Source organism: Haliaeetus albicilla, chromosome 8, assembly GCF_947461875.1.
Source record: "Haliaeetus albicilla chromosome 8, bHalAlb1.1, whole genome shotgun sequence".
NCBI classification, from domain to species: domain Eukaryota; kingdom Metazoa; phylum Chordata; class Aves; order Accipitriformes; family Accipitridae; genus Haliaeetus; species Haliaeetus albicilla.
The window spans coordinates 9,056,867-9,084,377 of record NC_091490.1 but is presented as its reverse complement, the minus strand read 5'-3'; the positions used below and the strand labels follow the sequence as shown (position 1 = coordinate 9,084,377).

The 27,511-nt window shown below is 43.6% G+C and overlaps 1 protein-coding gene across 2 annotated transcripts in view; it reads right to left on the bottom strand.

Annotated features, from left to right (window-relative positions):
- The window catches only part of LOC104314751 (AGBL carboxypeptidase 4), a 977,524-nt gene that overhangs the window by 208,664 nt on the left and 741,349 nt on the right, over positions 1-27,511 (bottom strand). For both annotated transcript variants that reach the window (XM_069788781.1, XM_069788782.1), the window contains exon 7: positions 17,993-18,082. In XM_069788781.1, coding sequence (XP_069644882.1) covers positions 17,993-18,082 — 90 coding nt within the window. The remainder of the gene's footprint in view (positions 1-17,992; positions 18,083-27,511) is intronic.

Here is a 27,511-nt window from a genome sequence, read left to right as displayed (position 1 = left end):
TGAAATAAATGGAAAACAGCCAGTCTCCCAGGGAACCCGCTAGCTCACTGCATTTTGCCAGCCCAGTGAAACAGTGCTAATGTCAGCTCCAGAGAAAACCGTGCTTCTGCTGTAGGGGCTGCATGCAAAGGAATTGATAATGACTAGCAACAAATACTTAAAATGGCAGAGCAAGGCACTATGGATTTTAACTCAAGTTTTAATGTGCATGGTAAGCCCAGACAGTAATTGATTTAAAGAACATCTAAAAAATCATTGTTCCTGACCTCTCCCTCCCTCTCTCCTCCAGTTATCATAGGGTTCCACAAATAATTAATCTGGTGTTCAGCGTGGCTGAAACACAAATCCATGTGAAGGAAGCAAGAGGTGGGAACATTTCAACTGCTTTCTGGAACACCCAATAAAGTTATAAAAAAACCTTCTCACACTGTTGTATGGATACAGGAGACATTTCCGCCATTACAGCCCCAAATGATATTAAGATTGCAAATTCAATGGAGATTCAGGAATATCTTGCCATAGTAAAACATTCTAGGACTAATGGGTAATAAGATGGACCATGTGATGCCACTAGGCAGACCTTCTTTGGCCATTTTAATGTGTCTGCTGATTACGAATGGATGGGACAGACTGGGATGGAAAACACCCTGTGAATTTCTTTCATTACATGGATATTCCTTGTTTTCACACAAAGGAGGTACACTCACACCATTTACCTTTCATGTGCACTGACTATCCCACTATTTTCGCTAGATGTCTACATTTAGACCATGCAAACATTGCCTCAAAACCCCAAAGAGTTCCAGACCATGGTGCTCCAGATAGTTTCAAGCAGGGAGACTATGTAGAGAAATGGATATGACTGGAATAGAGTCAGCCACAAATCAGCAGTCTACAAGTAGAATCAATTCAGTGCAAAAAGTTGGTTAGTGATGAGTGTTTGGGATTTCCTATGTATTTTTATGAGCTGTGGCTCTTTCCTCATAAAAAGATTCACATCTGCTTTGGAGGATATGTGACTGCTGGTGCTGGGCTGGAGCACAACATCCTGATTCAGTACTGAAAAGATATAGCTATACATTGCCAGTAAAACATAATTAAAGTTGGCATTCCCAGTGACTAGGATGTAGGACCAGGAGCCAGAATGCCTGATCTTGGTCTCTAGCAGTACTGATTTTTGGCAAGTTGCTACCAGAGTCTGCTATTTTAGTATGTTCAACTTGAGATAGCAGTGGCCAGATTTGCAGGGCAACAAAGCTAGCATCTTTGGGGCCAAAACCAGCAGATGGATTTTTCAAACAAACTCATGAAGCTCAGTGGTGCTGACTGCACTTGGAAATATAGCAAGTGGCAACAAAAAGGGTTTGCTAGGTGTTAAGCAAATTCTGAATTCTTACCCAGCTGCCACTAGAGGAGATCTGTGCCACTGACAGTCCATTCCCTCCCTGCTCTGCCTTAAAGATAAACACTTTCTAAAAACTAGCCCTGTAGAGGTCATGATGGAAAGCCTTTTAAAAACAGAGACAACCAGTATTGCTGGTCACTTCAGAAATGCAGGCCTGAGTACTCTCAGCTCTGCTGTCTTCTTTTCTTCCAAACAAAATCAAGGAGCACTGAAAGTGTTCCACAAACCATAGGTGGTGCTTGGCCCCTCACAGGATCACCTGGGGAGGGTAAAATGTGGTATTTGAATTTTGCCTGTTAAAATTGTCAACCAAAAAAGAGACGATTAAGCATTTTGTGAGGGCAAGTCTAGTTCTTACTTGAAAATTCTCCAGATACTTTACTCTAGCCAACACCTGGTCCTGCCTGAAAAAATAACATCACTAAACAGACCTTATTAGATAATGAGATGAGACCACAAGAATTGTCTCATTACAAAAGAGTGCCTAGGTCATATTTATGCAACGTTCTCATAAAACAGTCTTCGAGGATGCTCTGATGCTTTGGCATTTTAATAGCTGGAGACCCCAAGGAACCTAGCAGTTTGATCCTTTCTCTCATTTATTGGAACCAGCAATTTATGGCCTCAGGACTCATTTTGATGCCATTGATTTGGATTGTGGGTCTTTTCAGACTTTAGAAAAAGACATAGAACTATGAAAAAAAGCTAGATTCTCAACAGCATCAAACTTGGGGTTTCACGGCAGCAGCAGGCTGCGTGAACACTTGATCAGAGAAGCAGTAGGGTGTTAGTGGCACCATCTACCTCATCCCGCTGCAGCTCTGAGCACATGGGACTCACACTCCTTCCAGCAGCACTTGGTACTTTACTTTCTATGAGTCCAGGTCATGCATCTGGTTAATCTCTCCCTTTGTTTCATGATATTTGGCTCTCCTGTTCCTTACAGCAATAAGATTCCCCACTAGCTTCAAAAAATTAGACCAATGTAGGGGAGTAGAATGAGGCCAAGGCTGGATTTGTCTGGTAAAATGTGCAAGATTGAACAGGGGGACTGCCCCCTGACCTCTGTAGTGATGAGCCCACACCTAAGCCACTTAATTACTCTGATGGCTGATGTAGCTTGCTTAACTACAAACTAATCTCCCCCAGTGTCGCGGTTTAACCCCAGCCAGCAACTAAGCACCACGCAGCTTCTCTATCACTCCTCCTCCTCAGCTGGATAGGGGAGAGAAAATATAACAAAAGGCTCGTGGGTCAAGATAAGGACAGGGAGAGATCACTCAGCCTATTACTGTCACAGGCAAAACAGACTCAACTTGGGGAAAATTAACTTAATTTATTGCCAATCAAACCAGAGTAGGGTAATGAAAAATAAACCCAAATCTTAAAACACCTGCCCCCCACCCCTCCCTTCTTCCTGGGCACAGCTTCACTCCCAAATTCTCTACCTAGCCTGCCAGTGGCACAGGGGGACGGGGAATGGGAGTTATGATCAGTTGATCACACGTTGCCTCTGCCGCTCCTTCCTCCTCAGGGGCAGGACTCCTCACTTTTCCCCTGCTCCAGCGTGGGGTCCCTCCCACAGGAGACAGTTCTCCATGAACCTCTCCAACGTGGGTCCTTCCCACGGGCTGCAGTTCTTCAGGCACAGACTGCTCCATTGTGGGTCCCCCACAGGGTCACAAGTCCTGCCAGCAAACCTGCTCCAGTGTGGGCTCCTCTCTCCACAGATCCACAGGTCCTGCCAGGAGCCTGCTCCAGCACAGGTTCTCCATGGGGTCACAGCCTACTTCGGGCATCCACCTGCTCTGGTGTGGGGTCCTCCACAGGCTGCAGGTGGATATCTGCTCCACCATGGACCTCCACAGGCTGCAGGGGAATAGCCTGCCTCACCATGGTCTTCACCACGGGCTGCAGAGGAATCTCCACTCCAGCACCTGGAGCACCTCCTCCCTCTCCTTCTTCACTGACCTTGGGGTCTGCAGGGCTGTTTCTCTCACATACTTTCACTCCTCTCTCCAGCTGCAGCTGCTGTGCCCCAGCAACTTTTTTTTTTCCCCTTCTTAAATATGTTATCACAGAGGCACTACCACCGTCACTGGTGGGCTTGGGCTTGGCCTTGGCCAGCGGCGGGTCCGCCTTGGAGCCGGCTGGCATTGGCTCTATCAGACATAGGGGAAGCTTCTAGCAGCTTCTCACAGAAGCCACCCTTGTAACCCCCTGCTACCAAAACCTTGCCATGCAAACCCAATACACTCAAGCCCAGAGGGCAGTCATGCAGTTCTCCAGTAGAACTGGCACAACAGCAAAGACCTGTGGAATTGACTTGAAAGAACGTGTCAGGCTGTCAAAGAGAGGATGTATCGGCAGGAGTATACAGCTGCTGCAGGATTGCCCGAAGGGTTCATAAATTCAGTGCACAGCACAGACTGAGTGGGTGGCTTTGTTGGTTGGCTTTGTTTTCTTTAATTTTCCTAGTATGCTGTAAGGAGCTTGGAGTTCTCTTTGCATCAAAATGAGCCTACCAATATCCCCTAGATGATGCCTCTCTTTTCCTCCTGGGAAGAAACAAAAGGGTTCCTGGAGAAACACTGCAGGGATCAGATGATCTCGCTTTATTAATTAATTACTTGGGATTTATCAGAATCATTCTAAAGATGTTGCTTCAGAAGATGATGTGTTTGGTCATTATTATTCAAAGTCTGTCCTTCCGATGAGTGCAAGTCCTCCAGACAGCTCTAAAAACATTTGCTGGATTATGGCCCTCAATTTTTACAGAATTAACTAATGTTAAATACAGCTAAGATTTAAGCCTTAGAATTGAATAGAAATATGCAGGAGAACCCACCTTCCCTGATATGCAAGACAGGAGAGTTGCAACCCAGAAAAGTGGTTTGATTGCAAAGGGGGAAAAAATAGACACAGGAGTAGAAAAATCCTGAATGCATGAACCAGAGTTAAGCAGGCATGTACCTTGGCAAAATTAACTCAGGCATCCTTGCATTGTTTCCTGCTATCCTTATTGACTTACAAAACATCAGTCTTTTCACCATGGCCCTAAAGGGGAGTTTCAGCTGTACACCAATGGCTCACACAGCACTAGCAAAGAGGGAAAAAAATAGAAACAGAGAATTACTTCATTCTCCAGTTTTCTATTTAGAGCTATGAGGGTCTTGCAGGGAAAAAAGAATCTAGATCATTATGTTATTGCTGCTCTACCCACGACCAGGCTAAGCTCACCTGAGCCTGGAAGACAACTGTTCTCTTCCCCTCCATGACAACTAGGCATGTGAAGGTCAGAAACCCTTCCAGGGCCAGCAAGCAGATTGCACCGCAAGCGTAAAATTTCCAAAGTTGCCTGCACCAAGGAAAAGATTCCCAGTAGAGTTTTACAAGTGATAAAAAGAAACTCTTCTATGGACCCAGGGAGGACTAAGCAGACTTTGTTCTACTTGGGAAACCACTAAAGGTTGCTGGATTACAAGGAATAGCCAAAGATGACAACACTTCTTCTTTCAAGCCTTTTGCTGAATTGTCTCACCAGGACTCTAGGCACTCCCTATGCCCAGAGTTACCTTTTCACAGTCTGGCAGCAGTGCCTTTCTCTGGGGACCAGGAACCTTTGGGGTTTCAGTGTGCTTAGTTTAACAAAGGTGGGCACTGGGAATGGAGGGATGGACTAGTTTTACTGAACACCTCCCTTGGGGGCTTGTCATATAGTGCTGTTTTGCATGTATAGTAAGTACATGCAAGCAATGACACGGGCTCTTAGTCTTATGGCATTAACTGTGGTAGCAATAAGAACTACAGAAATCTTAAGATGGATAGATCAGCCCAAGCAAAGAATGTGTTATAAACCAAGAAAGCAAAAGGTAGATTTCTCTGGAGGGAGATGGAGAATACATTTACATATGAAAAATCTAATACACAATGAAAAAGGGCATTACATAAATAATGTTAGGGAAGAAATGAAAAATATGTATTTTTAAACACATTCTAAAAATGGTTTCCAACATCTGCAAATGTGATGCTCAGTCAAGCACAGACCCAGAAGCAACAGGTATGAACCAGGCAGGCACACAAAGCTGTATGATAGAGAGAGCAGAGGGGCATTATGGAAGGTCAGTCATTCACAACTATCCTTTCCAGTTTCCTTTGGCTTTAGAGTACTGCAAGAGTATATTGGGGAGCATCTCTGTTAATTTGCCTTCACCTTTAATAACCTGTAGGCACTTGCTATTGTCCACTGTCACAAGTGAGCTACCCAGCTAGACAGACTGCTGGTGCAACCCATTGCCACTATGAAAGTAGAACCACATATTGCTGGAAAGGAGCAAGAGCACATGGGGAAGGAAGCCCAAACACTCTGGGTTTCTCAAGAAGATACACACATGGGACTGAGAACAAAGTGGGAATTTGAGCTGACAGGAACTTGGGGAGAAGCATGCATTGTATTTTCTTGTGCTCCAGCTCAGAAGTTTAGTCCACTCAGTTGAAGAGCTGAGGTGTCCACTCCTCAGGACTGAAGCCCAGCTGCTCACTTCTACTAGAGCTGCTGCTTTGCCATTCGTATACGGAGATGGCATATACAAACATTCCCCAGATCCTAACAATGGCAACTGTCAGCCTGCCCCTTTAGGCAACCTGCACAACTATTTGACCTGATTTCCCCTACGGGGACAAATGAAGTGATCACTTTCTGTTACTCTTGATATGTGAAAACTTACACTAAGCCAGCTGTAATGGCACCTTTTGGCTGCTTCATTGATTTCCACTTTACCAGGTTTGCAGTTTATACTGCTTCATTTTTATAGGATTTTCCTGTCCTTCCACTCAAATCAACTAAAAAGGTGCAAGGCAGCTCACTTGTTTCCACTCAGGCAAAGTCACTTGTAAGACTCGTGTAGTAAAGCAGGGCACAAAGTCCACAGGCACTATGCAATGCTGGTGTCACCCAGTAAAGCAGCACTTCTAAAATGGACAACCATCAGATTCCAGAAACAGAGAAAGAGAGTCCTGTTAATTCAATAAAGAGCTACTTTACGCTTTCCTGTGGTTGCCTTCTGGTCATGAGAAAGGCAAGAGTGGCATCACAGCTGTCTTGCTCTTCCTGAGACGTGGCTACCTTTCCCCTGAAGCTAGCATGAGCTTTCTGCTTGCTCTGGGTTTGCACCTCAGAAAATCTAAAAGTACCACACGAGCAAAACCAACAGCATGTGAGACAAAAGTAGATCTGTATCCACTTCCCCCTTGATACACAGAAGTTGGTAGTACAGGTTGAGCAGTTCTAATCAGTGTCAAAGAATAGTCAAAACTGAAATGAAACATGAAGTCCATTTGTACAGCAAAGTCTGTAACTTCAGTCTTGGCAGACAATGAAAGCAGGGACTGTATGCAACACCTGAATTACTTCTGGGTGACTCATGAGCTGACCGGACTGGGGGAGGTGGAGGTGGGGAAGGGAGGTTAAAAAAAAAAAAAAAAAAAAAAAAAAGGAGTGATTTATTAAATAAACCCCTAATCCTCTGGGAAGATCCGATGGCCAAGAAAATGCTGGCTGCATCTGAATTTTCTCCCCTTGAATCTGAGATGAAAGTTGTCTATCCGCAAGTTGCTTCCAGTGGTGCTAGAAGGGACTTGTTGGATAGCTGCTTGCAGTGAGCTTCAGCAGGAAAAAGCTTTTTTTCTGTGGTTTATTTTTTTGTCTTAAAGAACACACAAAAATGACCACATCTCTACATGAGGAAAAAATTGCAAAAGCTCTGCTCTACCCCTCACCAGTGGAGACAGATCTGTTCTTTTATTTACACTGCATGACATCTAGACAAGAGTAAGCTCCACAGAAATAAATTAGGGCCACTCCCTGTCAGTACAGATGCGCTCCTGGCTGCTAAGCAGAATATGTCATAAGCCCCCACCTCCCCTCCAGAGAAAATCTTGCTGTGAAAATGGAGCCACACTGCAGATCCTAAAGGTGACAGTAATTAGCATTGAAGAGTGAATATTCAGAGAGTAAACTGTCCTCACATGAGTAGGGTTGCCAGAAGCAACTAACATCTCTGCTTGTAAAGAGGTAAAATTCTCCAGGAGGGTATAAAGTACGTGTTTCCATCTGTAGAGCACAAGGGAGGAAGTTCGGAGGATATAAATTTCAGGGCTCCTCTAAACATTGAGGGGTTTTGTTTTTGCTGTTTTAGGAAGAAGAAAAAACACCATTTCCTAAAGAATTCTGTTTGGAGACAGTCTTATTGCAGAATCTACTTTGAAGCATATTAAACTAAGAAGGAATAAGATGCTCTTGTTCCAGAATAAGAATTACTCAAGAAATGTTCTATTGCACTCTACATTCACAGCCTGCCTCAGATGCAAATGAACTCTCAAGTGCCAGCAAGCCCTCAGACAGAAGCTCTCCCCAAGCACTTTGCAGCAATGGGTTTAAACTGTGGCAGCACTGTGACCACATAAGCTAATGTCAAGGTGCTATTTCCCTCATATCCTTGGTCATTAGGAACATTGCCAAGAAAAAAAAAAAAATAAAAAAAAAATCAGAGTTCACATGTAACCAGGCTTGAAGACTGTCTAACTTTCTACTTTGAATAGTCAGACTGAATTTTAACGTCTTAAAGGTAAATTTTACTTTAATAAACAGCCTCTTTTACTGCATGAAAGATACAGACATCAGAAGGGAGAGGTGCCACTGAACAAGCTGGACAAACTGAGATCCCAGGCTGACACGCACATTGCAAAAGCAAGGGTTTATTTCAAAGCCACTACAGGGGTCTGTTAGCTGGGCATGATGGCAGTCACTTCCCAGCTGCTGTCTCCAGCACAGGGCAGGCAACCTTCCTGCAGGGAATTAGGGGTTCAGTTCCAAGGGGTTTCCAGTTTTGACCCATGACAGTACAGCTTGCTGTTCCTTACTCCTCCCCAGGAGTAAAAGATAGACCCAACTTTGAAAAGATGGTACCTGGGAGAAGACTGGGTCACGGCATTTTTCAACTCCACTCTTGATTCTGTGACAGACTGTCTCCCATTTGACAGAAGGTGGTTAAAGCTCAGCGAGGCTGAATGGCTTCTCCTGTACCAGGGAATTAGCCACCCTCCTGTTCTCACTTTGCTGTTATGACACCAAGCACTGATGTTTGTAAGGGGATTGGCTGCAATGGTGACTAGTGCCATACAAAAGCCACCATGGCAGTAGAAATTTAATAACCATGGAAACTGAACTCTTTCAGCGATGCTAGAAATAGCTCCTTTTTTGGGTAGGTGGAGGCCCTGGTGAACAAGAACTTGCCCTGTTGTTATTGTCTGTGCCACATCTGTTCTGTAGTCACTCAAAGACCTGGCTTATGCTTGACCATAACATAAGGCAGGGTCCAGCTTTGCAATATTTTGCCTACACACTGTACCACTGCCTGAAAATTTTGAAGTAAATTTTGAAGAAATTTTGTCATAAGATGACTTACAGGCTTTTCCTTTCCTCTTTTTTTTAACTGAACACTGAAACAGATTTTTACCTTTCTTTGTTTCTTCCCTCCCTCCACAATGTTTTTTTTCCTTCAAGTGATAAAGTGACAAAGAGTGGGGAGACAAGAAAAAAAGAGAGAAAGGGAAAGTCAGAGAAAAATAAAAGTGAGCTTGTATGAAATTTCAAATAAAGCATTCTCTCTGAGAACATGTGGCTTTAAAAAAAATACAAATCAATTATTTTTCATCCTTCTCCAATTATCTTTTACATTTAACAGCAGCAAAGACTAAAACAGTAACCTCCAGATCAGAGCATGGATACCAGGGATATATTACCATTTGCTGATCATGTAATAAGTAATTGGACCCTTGAACTACCGCTATAGGGCACACGTGGAAATTGTCACTTAGGGACCACATCTGTCACTAAGGAACCAACCTTCCTGGGGACAGTGACTTTTTAGAGAGTTCTGTGACACTGTTCAAAACCACCCTAAATCCACACTTCCTGTCTACCAAGTGTTTAACAGAAGTTTGCCCATGCATTAGGGCCCCAGCAAAGCAATTTGTGCCTACATTTCTTCCTAGACAAAATTAAGCAGGACTGGCGAAGAATGTGCTGGGGCATGTGCCCCATTACACCTCCTCTCCATCCTCAGAGTCCAGAGAAGCAGGACAGCATCGAAAGAGCAAAGACAACCTCTAAAGTCAAGGAGACATGCCTCTTATAAACATGTACACAATACCTTGTGACAGGCACACACTGAGCACGTGAGCAATCTGTGCAAGGGCAAAGGAAGAATATCACCCAGGTGCCCTTGTGTCAAAGAAAAGTTTCCAGTGGCCAAGTCCTAGTCACACATGAATGCTGGCTCCTCAGAGCAGCAGCTATAGCAATGCAGAAGGAGCAAGAAGGCAAGTGCAGGGCATCTTGGAGACAAAAGAACTGAAAAAAAAAAATGAAAACAAAAAAAATCAATTCAGCTGAACTGAACCAGGGCACGCGAAGAACAAAGGGTCAGAAGACAAAGCTGGAAACAATAGACCAGCAAGATTAATATCAGTTGTGAGGAAGAGCTGGGACACTACTGAAGGAGAATGGAAAAGGCTTAAAGAAAAGTATAAAAACTAGAAGAAATTCCTAATTGTGAAGCCTGACATACCACTACAACACCTGCAGCTTGATCAGTACAGATCTCACATGCTGCTACACTTACAGAAAGGGCTTCGTCTCACAACTTAGATTCCTTGAAATTAATGATGGTCACCTACTAGAAGCTGTTTCTTTTTTCATTAACAAGAGCCGTGCAAATGAGATCTAAAGACAACCCCAAACTTCCTGTGGTCTTCACAGCTCTGAGTTTTGCATATTCATGCCCTGGTCTAATTCAACTGAGGCAGGACTTCAAGCTTTCTGCATGGGGTTTCCCCACTAGCAACAGATGCTCCAGCAGTGTTTGAGCCATGCATGCAAAGTCCAGTTGGGGGAAACTTGCATGCATGGTACACTGGATGCTCTTGGCCAACTGGACTGCTGCACAGCCACAGACTCAGCAGGCAATGCCACAAACAGTATATTAGCTAACACTTCCAGAGGGCTTGCTCTCCCATGTAGGCCCAGAGATCTGTTGCATGGGCATAATACTGCTCCCTAAAAGTGCAGGACTTGCTGCCTATGGCCATACAGACAAACACACACAGAAAATGGCCCTGACCTAATTGATAACTGGGAAGATATGGATAAGCATCTTCAAAATCCACTTGGACTGCAATTTCTAGTGAGAAAAACAGTCCATATTAAGGAAAGCCAAGTGACCATGAAGTTCAGCTGAATCAATATTTTCTTTTTCCTATCCTCAGACATCAGCAAAGTGCCACAGTGTGCTGTTACAAAGATGATGTGCTTTGCCCTAGAGGCAGGTTGGTTAGGGCTGGAAGGAAATGATCTTTAAGCTAATGTTATTCGAAAGTATGAGCAGTCAAGAAACATTGCAAAACCACTATATTTAAGAGATTAATTGGGCAATCCCACTCGGAGACAAAGCAAATTTGCCTGCTGTTGTGTAGTAAAGCCTTTCTCAATTCTCCCTCTTGAAGACCAAGGGCTCCTTTAGCTCTCTGATTATTGTAAAGAGGATTAGTTAAGCAGAGGTAGTCAAAGGCCTGCCCTGGGCAAAGGGCAAACTGAATCAAACAAAGCCACTTGACGTTTCTTCACTGCATAGGCAAAGCTGACCTTGTTGTCCCAGGGATGAGGAGTTAGGACTGATCTATTCCTCCCACTGGAAGATGCAAGATGAGCATGCAGGGCTAGGCTTGGGGGGTTAGCCTGCCTGGCAAGTCCAATTTTCCATTCCCGCTACTACTGATAGGATGGAAGAGATGAGGCAGCAACTTCTGCTGTTGGTGGGAAGGGGTGTCCCAGCCACACAACTGCCTTCTCCGCACATGATGCAACTCCTCCCTCAGAGGTAGCCCGGGTGTCCAGAGCTCTAGGGATTCCGTCTTGCCTTTGCAGACTGCAGCCCCCAGCCTCTGCACAGCCACTCTGCCCACCCTGCCACTATCACACTTTCTTCTCTTCTGTGCAGGGGTTTCCTGGCACATCCAGAAAGTATATGTAGTAAGAGAGTGAATCACATAACTCTATAGCCAGAGAAATTTGGCCTCATTATAAATTTCCTCCAGCTCAGGAAACCAAGTGTATAACCTCCCATACCTGCCTGACACCACAGTGAATTGATTCAAAACCTGTGGTATCTTGTAATATCTAATGTCACTTTGGGTAGCAGAAATTCTTCTAACAGTCTATTTACATCAACACAATTTTAAGAGGAGCTTTTATTTCCGTTACTCCAATATGGATGTTTTATATTCTCAGAACAACCTCTCTCTCTCCTGGGATACTTCACACTAAAATCCCATCCAGGAGATTTACAAGGGACAGACAATAGTGTTTTTCATGTTGCTTTAGAAGTCAAGGAGAGTGTGTTTCCCTTTGTATTAAAAGCTTAGGAGCTGTGCACTTAAAGAAAAGAAAAAAACACCTTAGTGAGAAGGATGAATGCAGTCTAACAACTTTAAGAGAGCCCTGCAGCCCATTTTATGGTTGGGCTGTTGAATTCTGTTGTCTGTCTGCTTCTCATCATTTGGTTTCCTGAACCCCTATAAATGAGACCATGAACTGCAGCTTCTGTTCACCATGTTCCCTCACTGCTTGCAAGTGCTAAGCTGCAGCTAAATGAACAGGAGAGTGTCCCCATCCTCTCCTGCCACAACTTATGCATATCGTCTTATGCATGCAGAATACCATTCATTTTATAGAAAGATTTTTGCTCTTTTTTTTTTTGACCAAAAGCAGTCACCTCTAGGGTGGAACTGTGCAGTATCAGATGCATTTTCCTATGGATTGCAGCCAGAAGAGGAGGTTTGCAAAGGATACAAGTATTGAAAGGGAATGGAAGCTCTCTGTATCTTTGGGGTGGCAAGAGAGTATAAAACTCCCTTAAGGTGGAGCTTCTGTTTGGTTCAGTTCTCTCCAGTATTAGCAACGCAGCCCACAAACTGAAACACTGGCAATGGCCCCCACAAAGGGCATTCCCACATCAGAGAGCACTCACAGGTCTGCTGCATGGCCAAGGCAGAGAGCACCTTCCTGCATCCACCAACCTGCATTACAAACTAAGCCTTTTTACATATGGAGGCATTCACTTTGAGTCTAGAAGTAGCCAGGAAAGCAGAAGTGTTTGCTTCCAGTCTCTTTCATTTGGCAGAGAAGACAGAAGCGAGACTTTACAGTAATATAACAAACATGCATGTGTAAGATTCCCACTCTCTATGTAATCCTATTTTGTTTCCTCCTCTGGTAGGAAATATAACTGAGAAATGAAGATGATTTGGCTTGCTAGAAGGAAGAATACAACAGATTAAGTAAGGTCAGAACTGATGCAACCCATGCATTTATTCAGATGCGAATTCAGTCTGATATGAAGTCTGGCAGATGATGCCCTCGAGCTTCTGAGGGCCCCATCATTACCACAACAGGCACTTCCTGGGTTCAGTGTTTTCCTCCAGTACAGCTGCTGTTACCAAAAGCATCCTATACCAATGCCTACAGAAGTCAGTTTTATTTCTTTAGGAGAAATTTATCCCCTGGAAACTGCTAAGCAAGGTCATCACCTCTGTTACTTCAGAAAGGTTCTTTTCACATGTAAAGACTTTATTAGCTGCATTTACTCTTGCATTTAAAACATGCCCTGTCCTGTCTTTCAGTTACTATCACTTATGCCGCAATGGTCAAAAGACTTATGCTTAGTGACGGAAACAGAAAAGCAGTTTTTATCCCCAACAGCTCATTCCTCCTCTTTCTTCATAATAAAAGACAGAAGATGGCTAAAATTCCAAGTAGGAGCAACAAGTTTCAAAATTACTCTTCTCACACATACAACTGCCTTTCCCACAAGCAAAAAAACCCAAACAACCCAAGTCCCACTTCACACTCTTACTAACTCTTCAGGGATGCTGCAAGATCAAATTCAAAGGATTTGAAGGCATTGCCTCCATGAAGTGAACTAGAAAACTGCCACCACTTTTAAGAGGCCATGTTGGAATCTATCCAGGAATAAAATCCTTCATAGCACACGGAGCACCTTGGTCACATAGAGAGCAAGTTCAACTACCCACTAGCCCAGTGAATTATTGTGCAACAGCAGGACTCCCGAGACAGCTGGTGGAAGCCTTGTTTTCAGGCAGTCTGTCCCCTTCTACCCCATTCTTTAAACCTGAAACAAAATTCATATGAAAGTTTTCAGATTTTTTTCCTTCCCTCTGCTGGCAAGAGGGTGGGGGTTAAAAACACAAACTAAGAATGTTAACAGAAAACCAAGAGACATTGCCTAGTGTAGTCTGGTTTTTCATTTCATTTCATCTGATTTAAGGTGAAGCGAGAGGGAGCATTCATTTAAGCAGCTGTAATGAAAAAAGATTGATTGAAAAGTCATTTTTGCTCTATTTCTTATGGATAAGAGTCCCAGGTGTCTGTTTTCCTTATATTTTCTTTTTAATGGCTGTTCCCTATTCAGCCCATAAGCTTCAAGGTCAGCTTCAGGTCAAATTACACTTAGCACAAGATGCTCAGCAACTGCAAACCCAGCTGTGGGATCCTTCTCCCTCCCCTCTCGCACTGGGTCTTCCATTCTGGGCTCCCAGCCTGGCAAACTACATTAAAGTAAAATGCTTAGGGCACAAATTTTCATTTTTGCATTTAGATGGCATAGTGGATGCCACACTGGCAAATGTGTTAAAAAGACAAAAAACAACATCCTACTAATAGAACATGCTAAGTCTATGATGAAAGTACATGTCTAAGTACATCTAGACATGCTTAAGCTTGCAATTACTGACTGCTGGCAAAAGCCTACAGGACAAACTTAAACATAGTAGTCACCACACATCTCTCACAACTTTCTATGCACATGAATAGTGAAGGACAGTTGCTTATCTACCACAAAGGAAATAAAATCTAGCAAAGGAAGGAAAATAAGACTGTAAAAATACTGGGGAAAAAAATACTCCTATTGCCAGATCCTGGATAAAATCCAAGCCTTCGAAAAGCTGGCTTATCACCAGTGTTTAGAGGGTAGGGACTTGTACAGATTTTACACACGCATATTTGTGCACACTACATACATATACAGGCGTTATCTGACATCTGACCCTATCTGCAAGAGTTAATAATTTACTTGCCTTAGCAGTATAATGTGGAAGACAGAAAATAGCATACATTTTCTTAAATAAAAATACTGGTGGGAGGAAAATGAGGAAAAATATCTAAGAAAGGAAAAGAATCTAAAACCACAACTTCAGAAAAATTCCTCAGAAATGCGAACAGCCCATGAGAGATGAGTTCAAGCTGTAAGATGAATTCACAGCTGTTTTGTGTTGCACTATAAAAGCCCTGCAGGAGCAGCAGTGACTCCAGTTGGTTAGAAAATGGTCTATAAGAGCAAAGTGAAAACAACAGTCCTCTTCATCCTAGACCCTACTCTTACTTACTCATCCCCAAACATGACACAGGCATCAATGTGCATGATGACCGTCACAGCCTGAGGAGGAAAGCACTGTCCTACCTTTGGATATAAAGGGTATTCATGCGAGTATATTCTCCGGTGACTAACTCTCCATCTCTGTCCCTGAACTTCACAACAAGCAGTTAAGAACTATCAGCAAAACTTCCTAAAAAGGCTAACCTGAAGCATCGTAATAACTCTTAAAACACCAAAACAGAAACAAAAGGTTCTTAATCCATCTTTCTATGAAGAGGCCCTCTGGGGTTTTGTCTGCCTTTTAAGGAAGTGAGCTACAGCTCAGCAGCTGCACAATGTGTGAAATATTTTAGCACTTGGTTTTAACTGCTGGATGAGGTGCCTAATGATTCTAGGGAGGTCTGGCTACTGCTGCAAGCACTCCACAGCTGTAAGGAGACAGAGGTGCGTATCCAAGTTTGCAATACTTGTACATCTGCAGGAATACGGGGTATTTGTATCCAAGATTCAGTTTTCAGTGGATTCTTCATAATGGAATATGAAGAAGGATGACACAGAAACAGTACAGCTCTGGATGGGAAGACGACCTTATGGTCTTTTCCCACAGGAACACAAAGATCCTTGCTTAGGTTTAAACTGTGGGTAAAGTGTAGGACAAAGGACCAATAGACAGGACCAAGTATATCCTGACGTATCAAGGCTGGACAACTTGCTTCTTAGGGTATGTTGCCTTACTGAAAAAATGGAAGATGTAATAGGGAGCTTCTGTCAGGCCCCAGGAAGCTGATGTTTGGACTACGCATAGCTATATATCCTCAGCAGAAAGCAGGGCAAAGAGGTCAGGAAGGGACTTGGCTAGCTCAAAGACAGGTAGAAAAATGAGTAAGGAATCAGTTATGAGCTTAGAGCTTTAAAGAGGAAGACAGAGCCTGAACTGAATGAAACCCAAGATCGACTGAAAAAATTAAGAAGAAAAAAAGAAAGCTTGTAACTCATTATCTATTGCCCTATAGGTTGATTCTCCAGGCCTGGGCAGTCACAGTTCTTATCTTCCATATACGAGGTGCTGCTTGAACCTGGGGAATCTTTGGGATTAGCTTCCATATCTTAATACTTCAGGTGGTGAGCATAATCAAACATTCAAGAAGAAATCTCTCTATCAAGAAAAAAAAAAAAAATCCTGACATGTTCCATATGCATTGGGCTGGCATTTGGATACTAAATCTGCAACACCTAACTCTGCCAAAATGCTTCCCAAGACTCCAGAAATAAAATTCCTCATTGTGCTCTCACTTGACTGCCAAAGGGATCCTTTTTATCCCTTCTTTTGACCCTCCCACACAAAAGTTTACCAAAGACGGAGCAAGCACCCAATTTCACATTTGGCAGTGCTAGAAACAACGCAGCAATGGCCTTGAAATGTTTGCCATTTCTACTTGTCTTACACTAATTGCACACACAAGGCAGCTTCATCTGCGCTAGGCAGAATGGCTCAATGCACAGTGGAGTTCAGTGCCTTCAAATCCATGCATTCCCAAGCGAGTCAAGCGTGCATTATAACTGCAGTAACAGCAAGTTTCTGATGTGCTTCTCCAAGACTGATCCCTTCTTTTTCTTATCTTTTCCCCTCTCTTTTTGTTTTAATTTTTCCTACAAAACACAAAGTTTCTCTGAGACAATCGGAGCATGACTTCCATCCTGTTGTTTCATCAGGCTAAGCATGCCACCTGCTTTTTCACAGTCCCTTTTTTTTTCCTTTTGAATAAAATCTCCATTATCAAAATAAAATAACGTCATTTACAAAGTACCACCTCAGCAGCATGCCTCAGCCCTCATTTCACAGGGCTATGCCAGCAGCCACAAACAGAATCCAAGCATCCAGTTAAAAATCCATATTCATTAACAAACATCATGTGTACTATAATGCCCTGCATTGACTATGCCACTACAGGAGATGGGAAACTAACTGAGTTTTCCTGCTCTCAGTCTGAAGCACCATTTTATTAAAGGAAGGATTTTACTTTTGCTACTCCATGGGCCAGCAAGAAGAGGCCCAGCGTCCTGTTAGCCCATTAGGCTAGGATGGCAGAAGTGACAGCTGTTGACCTTTTGCCTTAGAGAGATGCCAGACATAGGACCTTGCCAGGATAAGGAGCACACAGAGAAGACCATGAAACTGTGCCAGACCTCTCCCACCGAGGTCTTTAGGTACCAACAGGGCCAGTTGCAAACCAATCTGTGGCATTACAAGCAGCCAACATAATAAACTCTGCATATGCTTGATTGATGCAACTCATTGGCTAGGCAGGGCCAGATCCAAGCTGCTGTAATAAATTAGAATATTGCCTTGGCTTCAAGGAAGTTACGTTGATTTACACCATTGACAATTTACCACCACAGAAAGTCACATACCATAAGTACAATATTTCAGACCTATACAATGAAGTTATAGGAACACATGCCAGGATTATTTATTTATTTGTACCCACAAGCCTGAGATTTACAACTCTTTATAAATACAAGCTGGGCAATTTGCTTTCTATTTTTAGCAAGAATGCTTTGTGCAGGGAACAGCTGTCAGCCACTGGGAGCTGCACTCGTCAGAGCAGCAGCTTCAGACAAATAGAAGACTCTTAGAATTAAATTGGAGAACTAGGGTCACTGCTTTGTGGTGGAAAAGAAGCTGAAGATAGTAGGCAGCAAGAAAACATAAGCACTTAACAGAAAACCACTCCCAGAGCTTTTCCAGCCTGTTTTCCTAAGAAAAGGAGCCTTACCTGATCGCACTGCATATGTACGAGTATGACTGAATTCTTCCCAAATAGCTTCAGAGCCCACTGTCCAGTTCTGGCCAAGTTCAGCAAACATTCACAAGACACAGAGGTAATATATTCCGACTGCCTCCAAGAAGAGAGGCAGCTGGGTAGAGGCGAGATATTCTGCTAATATCCTCACAGTGGAAGAAACTGTCGTGTGAACTCAGCCTTCTATCAGATCCAAAGCCATGCAAACCCAATACATGCATCAATAGGAAATCAGATCTCATCAGTTCTGCCATCTTCATGCAGACACTCACCTTGGCACACAAAGGAAGATGGTGTTTCCCCAGGGTGGACTCGTGCAGTGATGAACACCACTTTCTGTTCAGCCCCTGGACGCAGGTTTGCTGCAGCAGAAGGGGGTGGCAGGGCACAGAGGGAAAAATAGAAATAAAGATCCTTAAACTGGGTCCCATATGTAGGAACAAAAGGCCATTAATTTTTAAAGCATATCCTTTTATTAAAATTGGTCATACATTATAAATAAGCACAATCTATAATTAAAGGAGGCAGCGTCACTAGGTCTCCGTACCAGGCCATATAGCAGACTGCACAAGGGCTGCAAAACTAATGACATGCAGCCAAACCCGCAACAACAAAGTTGGCTCCCTTCTTAAAAACTAACAGGAAGTTAAACTGCACTGTAATTGCTCTCTCACTTGTGATAAATGTCCCCCTGGGGCAATAAGAACAACAGTGGGGGTCCACTCACAAGGTAAAACCAATTGCACCCTGTGTTACACTTGATACAAGCCTTAACCGTGCCAAGCAATGGTAAAGTGCTAACAAATGGTGTTTATTAGGCTTTGCTCTGGAGGATTTTGGGAGGTTTGGTTTTGGTTGTTGTTTTTTTTTTTAAATCTCTTAACTATTTGGGACTGCATCTACCCTGATTGAAAGAGATGTTAAAAAACAATAAAGTATGGAAAAGAGACCAGCATTAAACCCAGCAACCTTCCCCAGTGACGGCATAAAAATGTGCTGAGTCCCCTTCAAATTACAGATAGGTGGAAGGGAGACTTAGATACCAACTACACTGAACTTAACATGCGTTAATCCGCCAGTATTGAAACCACACTACTTTGGCCACTTCCTTCAGCCATAAACAACATGGGTCAATCAGGATCTTTTCTCTGTTTGTGCAGTGACTGCATTTAATAAACAGGAAATAAAAATTACGCCCTTTCAAAATGGGTTCTAGGAATTTTAAAGACCATAAGAGGTCAGGACCTCAGTTCAATGTCTTATCTAGATCTGAAAACACACAGCAGGGGTAATACTAAACACAGCAAGATCCAACTGCTAGAGACAGTTTAAATCTTTGTTTTGAAATAAAAAGTTTACACACTGAAAGGAGACTGGAAACTAAATCCAAGCTTTTTTTTTTTTTTTAATTAGGTAGATGCATTATATATATACACCCAAACATAGACTTTTAATTTCAAAGATGTTTGGGAGTCCTTGAGACCACACCTGAGTTATTTTTTTAATTTCCTGAATTCTTAGAAATGCTCAGTTTCCCCAATGATAAATCACACCTAGCAGCACCACAAGAATAATCAATATATTTTTGGTTGTTCTCAGGAGACAATCTCAGCAGGTTTCTTTTTTATTTCCTTAGCCTTTCTAAATGTCCTACAGCTGCTCACCCTGTAACTCAGCCATTCATTTGTTCTTTCATACTCCAGCTTCACCACTCTCTGGTGGTTTTGAGCCCCAGAAGCAAAGAAATATAAGAAAGAATGTCTCTGACAAACATAGCAGCTGTTGGGGTCAATTCTGTCTGCAGAAGAAAAGTGGGAGGCAGCAAAAAGGAACACAACACGATCAGCTAGAAGTTGATGACCACCCCACATCATTTGCATTAACATTTAAGCAGCGTGGGAGGAAGGAAATAAACCTGACCCTATGGAAAGAAATTCTAATCCATTTTTACAAGAAATGAGTAGAGAATCCTATAACCAGTGCTAGAGGGGTCCTGCCTCCAGCCAGGTGGAGGAGAGGGATGGTTTACTGGACTGTGTGGATTTGGTGGCCTGGCACATCAGACCCACAGGAGCACAAGGCTCTAGTAGTTATTGGTGCACAGCGTACCTTAATGCCATCAAGCTATAAGGGGGCAGAACCCATTCGTATTTCTGGAGTGACAGGGGGAGCCCAACAGTTAACTCTGTTGGAGGTGGAAGTAAGCCTAACTGCAAATGAGTGGCAAAACCACCCCATTTTGTGACTGGCCCAGAGGCTCCATACATCCCTGATGTAGACTATCTCAGGAGAGGGTATTTCAAGCACCCAAAAGAGCACCCGTGGGCTTTCGGTATAGCTGCCTTGGAGACAGAGAAAATTAAGCAGTTGTCTACCTTGCCTGGTCTCTTGGAGGGCCCTTCTACTGTGGGCTTCCTGAGAGTTGAAGAACAACAAGTGCCAGCCGCTACCACAACAGTACACTGGTGGCAATATCACACCAACCAAGACTCCCTGATTCCCATCCATAAGCTGATTTGTCAACTGGAGACCCAAGGAGTGATCAGCAAGACTTACCCTTTAACAGTCCCATGCGGCCAATGCAAAAGTCTAATGGAGAGTGGAAACTAACAGTAGACTATCATGGCCTGAATGAAGTCATGCTGCCGCTGAGTGCTGCCATGCTGGACATGCTAGAATTTCAATATGAACTGGAGTCAAAGGCAGCCAAATGGTGCACCGCAACTGATATCGCTAATATGTTTTTCTCAACCCCTTTAGCAGCAGAGTGCAGGCCACTGTTCGCTTTCACTTGCGGGGTCCTCCAGTTCACCTGGAATCGACTGCCCCAGGGGTGGAAATGCAGCCCTACCATTTGCCATGGACTGATCCAGACTGCACTAGAACAGGGTGAAGCTCTGGAACACCTGCAATGCATTGATGACATCATCATACAGGCAACACAACAGAAGAAGAGAAAATAGTCCAAATCCTTCTGTAAGACAGCTTTGCCGTAAAACAAATAAGGTAAAGGGACCCACATAGCAGATTCCATTTTTAGGAGTAAAATGGCAAGATAGATGTCATCAGATCCTAATGGATGTGAGCAACAAAATAACAGCTATGTCTCCACCAACTAGCAAAAAGGAAACACAAGCTTTCTTAGGTGTTGGGGGTTTTTAAAGAACACATGTTCCAAATCCCAGTCTGATTGTAAGGCCTCTCTATAAAGTGACCCAAAAGAAGAATGATTTCAAATGGGGCCCTGAGCAATGTCAAGCCTTTGAAAAAATTAAACAGGAGACAGTTCATGCAGTAGCCCTTGGGCCAGTCCAAGCAGGGCAAGATGTAAAAAATGTGCTCTACACTGCAGCAAGGGAGAATGACTCTACCTGGAGCCTCTGGCAGAAAGCACCAGGGGAGACGTGAAGTTGACTCCTAGGGTTTTGGAGTGGGGGATGCAGAGGATCCAAGGCCTGCTATACTCCAACTGAAAAAGAGATACTAGCAGCTTATGAAGGAGTTCAAGATGCTTTGGAAGCGATTGATATGGAAGCCCAGCTCCTCCTGGCACCCCAGCTGCCAGTGCTGGGCTAGATGTTCAAAGGGAAGGTCTCCTCTACGCATCATGCAACTGATGCTATGTGGAGTAAGGGGGTTGCACTGATCACACAATGAGCTCAAATAGGAAACCCCAGTCATCCAGGAATCTTGGAAGTGGCCATGGACTGGCCAAAAGACAAAGATTTCAGAATGTCACCAGAGGAGGAGGTGCCACGTGCTGAAGAGGCCCCATTGTATAATAAACTACCAGAAAACGAGAAACAATATGTCCTGTTTACTGATGGGTCCTGCCGTATTGTAGGAAAGCATCAGAGGTGGAAGGCAGCTGTATGGAGTCCCCTACAACAAGTCACAGAAACTGCTGAAGGATAAGGTGAATCGAGTCAGTTTGCAGAGGCAAAAGACATCCAGCTAGCTTTAGACATTGCTGAACAAGAAAAATAGCCAATACTTTATCGTTACACTGAACCATGGATGGTGGCAAATGCCCTGTGGGGGTCGTTACAGCAATGGAAGCAGAGCAACTGGCAGTGCAGAGATAAACCTGTCTAGGCTGCTGCACTGTAGCAAGATATTGCTGCCCGGGTAGAGAACCTGGTTGTGAAAGTACGTCATGTAGATGCTCATGTACCCAAGCCAGGCCACTGAAGAACATCAAGACAACCAACAGGTGCATCAGGCTGCTAAGATTGAAGTGGCTTAGGTGGATCTGGATTAGCAACATAAGGGTGAATTATATATACCGGTCAGTGGGCCCATGATACCTCAGGCCATCAAGGAAGAGATGCAACATATAGATGGGCTTGTGATCGAGGGGTGGACTTGACCACAGACACTATCTCACAGGTTATCCATGAACGTGAAACACGTGCTGCAATTAAGCAAGCCAAGCAGTTAAAGCCTTTTTGGTATGGAGAACGATAACTGAAATATAAATATGGGGAGGCCTAGCAGATTGATTATATCACACTCTCACAAACCCGCCAGGGCAAGCATCATGTGCTTACAATGGTGGAAGCAACCACGGGACGGCTGGAAGTATATCCTGTGCCCCATGCCACCACCAGGAACACTATCCTGGGCCTTTAAAAGCAAGTCTTATGGCGACACGATACACCAGTAAGAATTGAGTCAGACAATGGGACTTGTTTCCATAACAACCTCACAGACACACAGGCGTATCACATCCCTTATCATGCACCAGCCTCCAGAAAAATCAAACAATATGATGGACTGCTAAAGACTACATTGAGTACAATGGGTGGTGGGACCTTCAAACACTGGGATACGCGTTTAGCAAAAGCCACCTGGTTAGTCAACACTATAGGATCTGCCAATCAGGCTGCCCCTGCCCAATCAAAACTTTTACATACTGTAGAAAGGGATATAGAGTCCCTATAGTACACATAAAAAATATGCTAGGGAAAACAGTCTGGGTTATTCCCACCTCAGGCAAAGGCAAACTCATTTGTGGGATTGCTTTTGCTCAAGGACCTGGGTGCGCTTGGTGGGTAATGCAAGAGGATCAGGAAGTCCAATGCATACCTCAAGGGGATTTGGTTTTGGGTGAGAATAGCCCATGAATTAAATTGTATGATGTTAATTGCTATATAATACAGTGTATCATCACTTCTATAGTGGCTGTAAACCATATCAAGGGTATTACAGTAAAAATCACCCCAACTAATGAAGAATTAATTTTGATGAAACCAAGCAAAGTGCAGTGATGATAGAACTGGACAAGCGCAGCAGTGATGGAACCAGAAATGGCTTCAACATGCAAAAATCCAACACCGCACACAATCTTTCCTGCCCTGAAACACTGTTATGACAAATGGAGCCCAAAGTCATGGACCGAATGAATTCAATGGACATTTTATAGGGATGGCCCACAGACTAAGGGAATGATATCTGTGTGTATATATAAAAAGACAGGAAAGGTGATGGTGATTAACTGGGATGTATTAGAAAGTGTGGGACCTGGGCATGACATAAATGGTATGGAATAGGGAGTGGATAGTGTCCTGGTTTTGGCTGGGATAGAGCTAATCTTCCTAGTAGCTGGTATAGTGTTATGTTTTGCATTCAGTATGAGAAGAATGTTGATAACACACTGATGTTTTCAGTTGTTGCTAAGTCATGTTTAGACTAAGCCAAGGATTTTTCAGCTTCTCATGCCCTGCCAGCGAGAAGGCTGGAGGGGCATAAGAAAGTGGGAGGAGACACAGCCAGGGCAACTGACCCAAACTGGCCAAAGGGGTATTCCATACCATGTGATGTCATGCCCAGTATATAAACTGGGGGGAAAAAGCTGGCTGGGGACCACTGCTCAGGAACTGATAGGGCATCAGATGCATTGTGCATCACTTGTTTTGTATATTCTAATTCTTTTATTATTATCATTCTTATTATTATTACCATTACTATTTTTTTTTCTTTCTTTTCTGTCCTATTAAACTCTCTTTTTCTCAAACCATGGGTTTTTTTTTTTTTTTTTTTTTTTCTGATTCTCTCCCCCTATCCCACTGGGTGGGGAGAGTGAGCAAGCAGCTGTGTGGTGCTTAGCTGCTGACTGGGGTTAAACCATGACAAAAGAGCAAAAGGAGAAGGCTGGGATCACTTTCCCAAGAGGAGTTTTCCTCCTTTCTTGGAAAAACAGCATTACATTAAAGGGACAGTGGCTCAGCACAGAAGTGACACTCAGCAACATGGCTGGCACTGTTTGGAGCTGGAACAGCTCCTTGGTTAGGAAATCTTTTGGACAGAGGATTAGTTTGGGGGTTTGTGTGGCTTTGGTTTTGTTTGTTTTCAATTACAACATTTTTGTTATTTATGCTTTGCTCTTCGTAACAGTTATTAAAATCATTAGTCAGTTCATTCTCCCCTGGAACTGAAGAGAAATTTCCTGGTTTAGGGCTCAGTGCAAAGCTGCTTGGAGTCAATGGGAGATGTGGCACTGGGTGCTAACCAGGACCTCCCTTGCCCACTTCACTGTGGGATAAAAGAGCACCAAATTACCACACTGCACTCAGTGCCAAGGAACTTTGCTCTGCCTTGGCTTACAATCCCCAGTGCATCACTCACTTTCCAGCCCAGTACATTTGCTGCAGAGTGAATGCACAACCCTGCAATGTACAGACCCTTCCATAGTACCCAGCCTCCTAGATATGCAGTGCTCAAAATGAGCACAGGCACAGCTGGCTGTCCGTCTTCACATAGCAGACATTTTCTCCACATTTGTCAAGCCCAACAATACCTTTATAAGCCTTTCTTTAAATAGTATCTTGCATTATACATACAGAAACAATAAAACACACAACATGTGTGACTGTGCACGTGTGTCTTTCTGGTATTTGGGCTGGATGAAATAATGTGACCCGTCAACTTTTTTTTAAGAGTAATTTTCATTTTCTGTGTTCTGATTTCCGAATGTGTGCATCTGCACAAGCAAACAAACATTTCTTATATGTTTCTGTTAACATTTTGGAAAAGCATATCTCTTTAATGCAGCTTGGAAAGCCTAGAAAATTCAGTGGTGTCTTCTAAATGTGGTGAATCTGGTAAAAGTTGCTTTGGTGAGTCAAGTCCCTACATAAGTGCAAGACTTTGTGAACATATGGGAAGAAACTGAACTGGCAGACAAGCTTTCAGTTCTGCAGGTCCTCTTCAGTCACAGTTCAGCTACTCTGAAAACATCAGTAAAAGGGGGACATATGAGGCAACATGGATGCCCATGAGCCAACCTATGGGACAAGGTGCACCAATATGAACCAAAGACTACTTTATACTTAATACTGTAACACCTAAGCATTTGAGATGGGAACTTTAAACCCAGCTGGTGGAGGGCATGCATTATTTACAAGCTGGGCTCCCAGCCTGAACCCTATAACCCAGCACCAGCACATTATAACCCATCCATCCAGACATCCCACAGGTGGTCTTAGAAATCATATATTCAGCCTCACATGTTTGTCTTGGTCTCCACAACATCCTGTGATAAAAGGAATGGCAAGTATGTATGTGCACGCACACAACTCCAAACACTCCCTTAAGCCTAAACAGCAACGGTGCTGTCCTCTCTCTCTGTGGTTTTATACATAAGCTAAAAATGAAAGAGTGAAAGACAAAAGAAAGATGCCTATGACCAGGCTACAGTCGTCAAGATTTGAAAATAAATAAAAATGCTTTGTGTTCTTTTTTCTTTACCTACAGTAGTGGGGTTTTGTGCCCAGGTGCTGGCTGTGGGGGCTCCAGAGCTGAGCTCTCTGAGGAGAGGCTGCGCTGCCCCACGCCAGCTGCAGCCGGTTCCGGCCGGTTCCGGCCAGTTCCAGCCGGCTCCGCAACAGCCCCACCCAGGGCACAGCAGAGCCCATCAGCGAAGGTGGAGGCCACCTCAGTGAAAATGTACTTAAAGGGCAAAACCACTACACAGGCAGTGAGGAGTGAGAGGGGAAAAGTGAGAAACAGCCCTGTGAGCACCAGCGCTGGAGGAGGAGGGCAGGGAGTCCTCCAGCTGCCGGGGCAGAGGCTACCCTGCGGCCCCTTGGAGAGAGCAGGCTGGTGCAAATATCCACACTGCAGCCCACGGAGGACCCCGTGCCAGACCAGATTCCCCTGAAGAACCGCAGGAAGGGCCCAGGCTAGAGCAGGAGAAAGTGTAAGGAGGAAGGAGCAGCGGAGAGGAGCTGTTTCAGACTGACCACAGTCCCATTATCCATCCCCAGCACCATGGCGGGGGGGGCAGGTGGAGGAGTTGGGAGTGAAATCAGTCCTGGGAAAATGGTGGGGGGGGGAAATGTGTTGGTTTAATTTTTCTCTTTGATTCTCACTATACATGTCTATTTTAATTGGCAATAAATTAAATTAATTTTCCCCCAAGTCAAGTCTGCTTTGCTCACGATGGTAATTGGTAAGTGATATCCCTGTCTTTACCTTGACCCATGAGCCTTTTCATCATATTTTCTCCCTGTCCTGTAGAAGAGGGAGCAGCTGGGTGGGTGTCTGGCAGCAGGCCAAGGTTAACCCACCAAACCAATAAAGGATACAACAACTATAAAACGCCCTTTCATATTTTAATCTAAATTTTACATTGAAAATGCATCCCATTTTCTACTTCAGGATTGAAAAGATCAGTCAAAATTAAAAAGATTTAAAGCGTATAGCTTTGCTCAGTAGATACCAAAAGCACTTAAGCAAAATGACAGAAAGGCATGCTCCTTTTTGCCAGGACTTTGCCAGTTGCGGAAATGCAGAGAGAAGTCTGTTGTGGTACCTCTTCTACCCTTCCAACTGCCACAGCAATGAATCTTAGAAACAAAACTATTTGATGAAAAAGTTTTCCAAGGGAAGAAATTTATAGATTTCTGGAATTATTTCTTTTTCATTTTCCCTTCCAGAAAGTATCTTGAAGATTGAACGATTTTCTTCTCCCTCTGAGGGCTACCACTGCCATCATCACTGATACTTGCCTTGACTTAAGAATCCGACTGGGACCTAAACAATCTGCCACTACCTGTTACGCCCTCACCCACCACTATCCTGTCGCTCTGCTACAGAGGCTAATTCCCTTGGGCAAAGCTGTGAAGATCTAAGGTGCTAGTCAGAATAAACAACACTAACCTCAATATCTATTCTGGCTCTAAAGCTACCACACTGGTGATAAACACCAAGCGAATGTGATACTGAAAAGAAACCCAGGTAGCTGCAAGCAAGCAACTCAAACCTCTTACTCTGAATGTCACTCTCGCTGTTTGGCCCTCAACTCATGTTCCTTCTCCTCTAATGCTATAGCACGTACAAGCCAACCACTTAAAACAATCTCACCAGCAACACTCCCCCAGGTGTCACCCAGGAAACAGCAATTTCCACTCTTGGTTACGTATTACACTGGTGCAATTAAAGCAGAGTCCTAGAGAAAACATTTCCTACTAAAAAAAAAGACAGCTCAAAATCTAAACCTTCATGGGAAGGCCACAAATTCACTTAGCCATTTTCATTCAATTTCCATTTTTATGCTACTATAAAAACATGAAAACTACAGTATTTGTATGTAGTAGCTTAATAATAAGTATCTAGAAATCTCATGCAGAAATATTAAATTTATGGAATCCTATTTGCACTACCAAAATGAAGTGCTATAACAGAACTGAGGTTGAACTTCACTTAACATCCAGGATCTTTCCTGCTACCACATCAGAACAGAAACAGACTGCAGAGATTGCAGATTTATGGTTTAAGTCTTGTAGCCA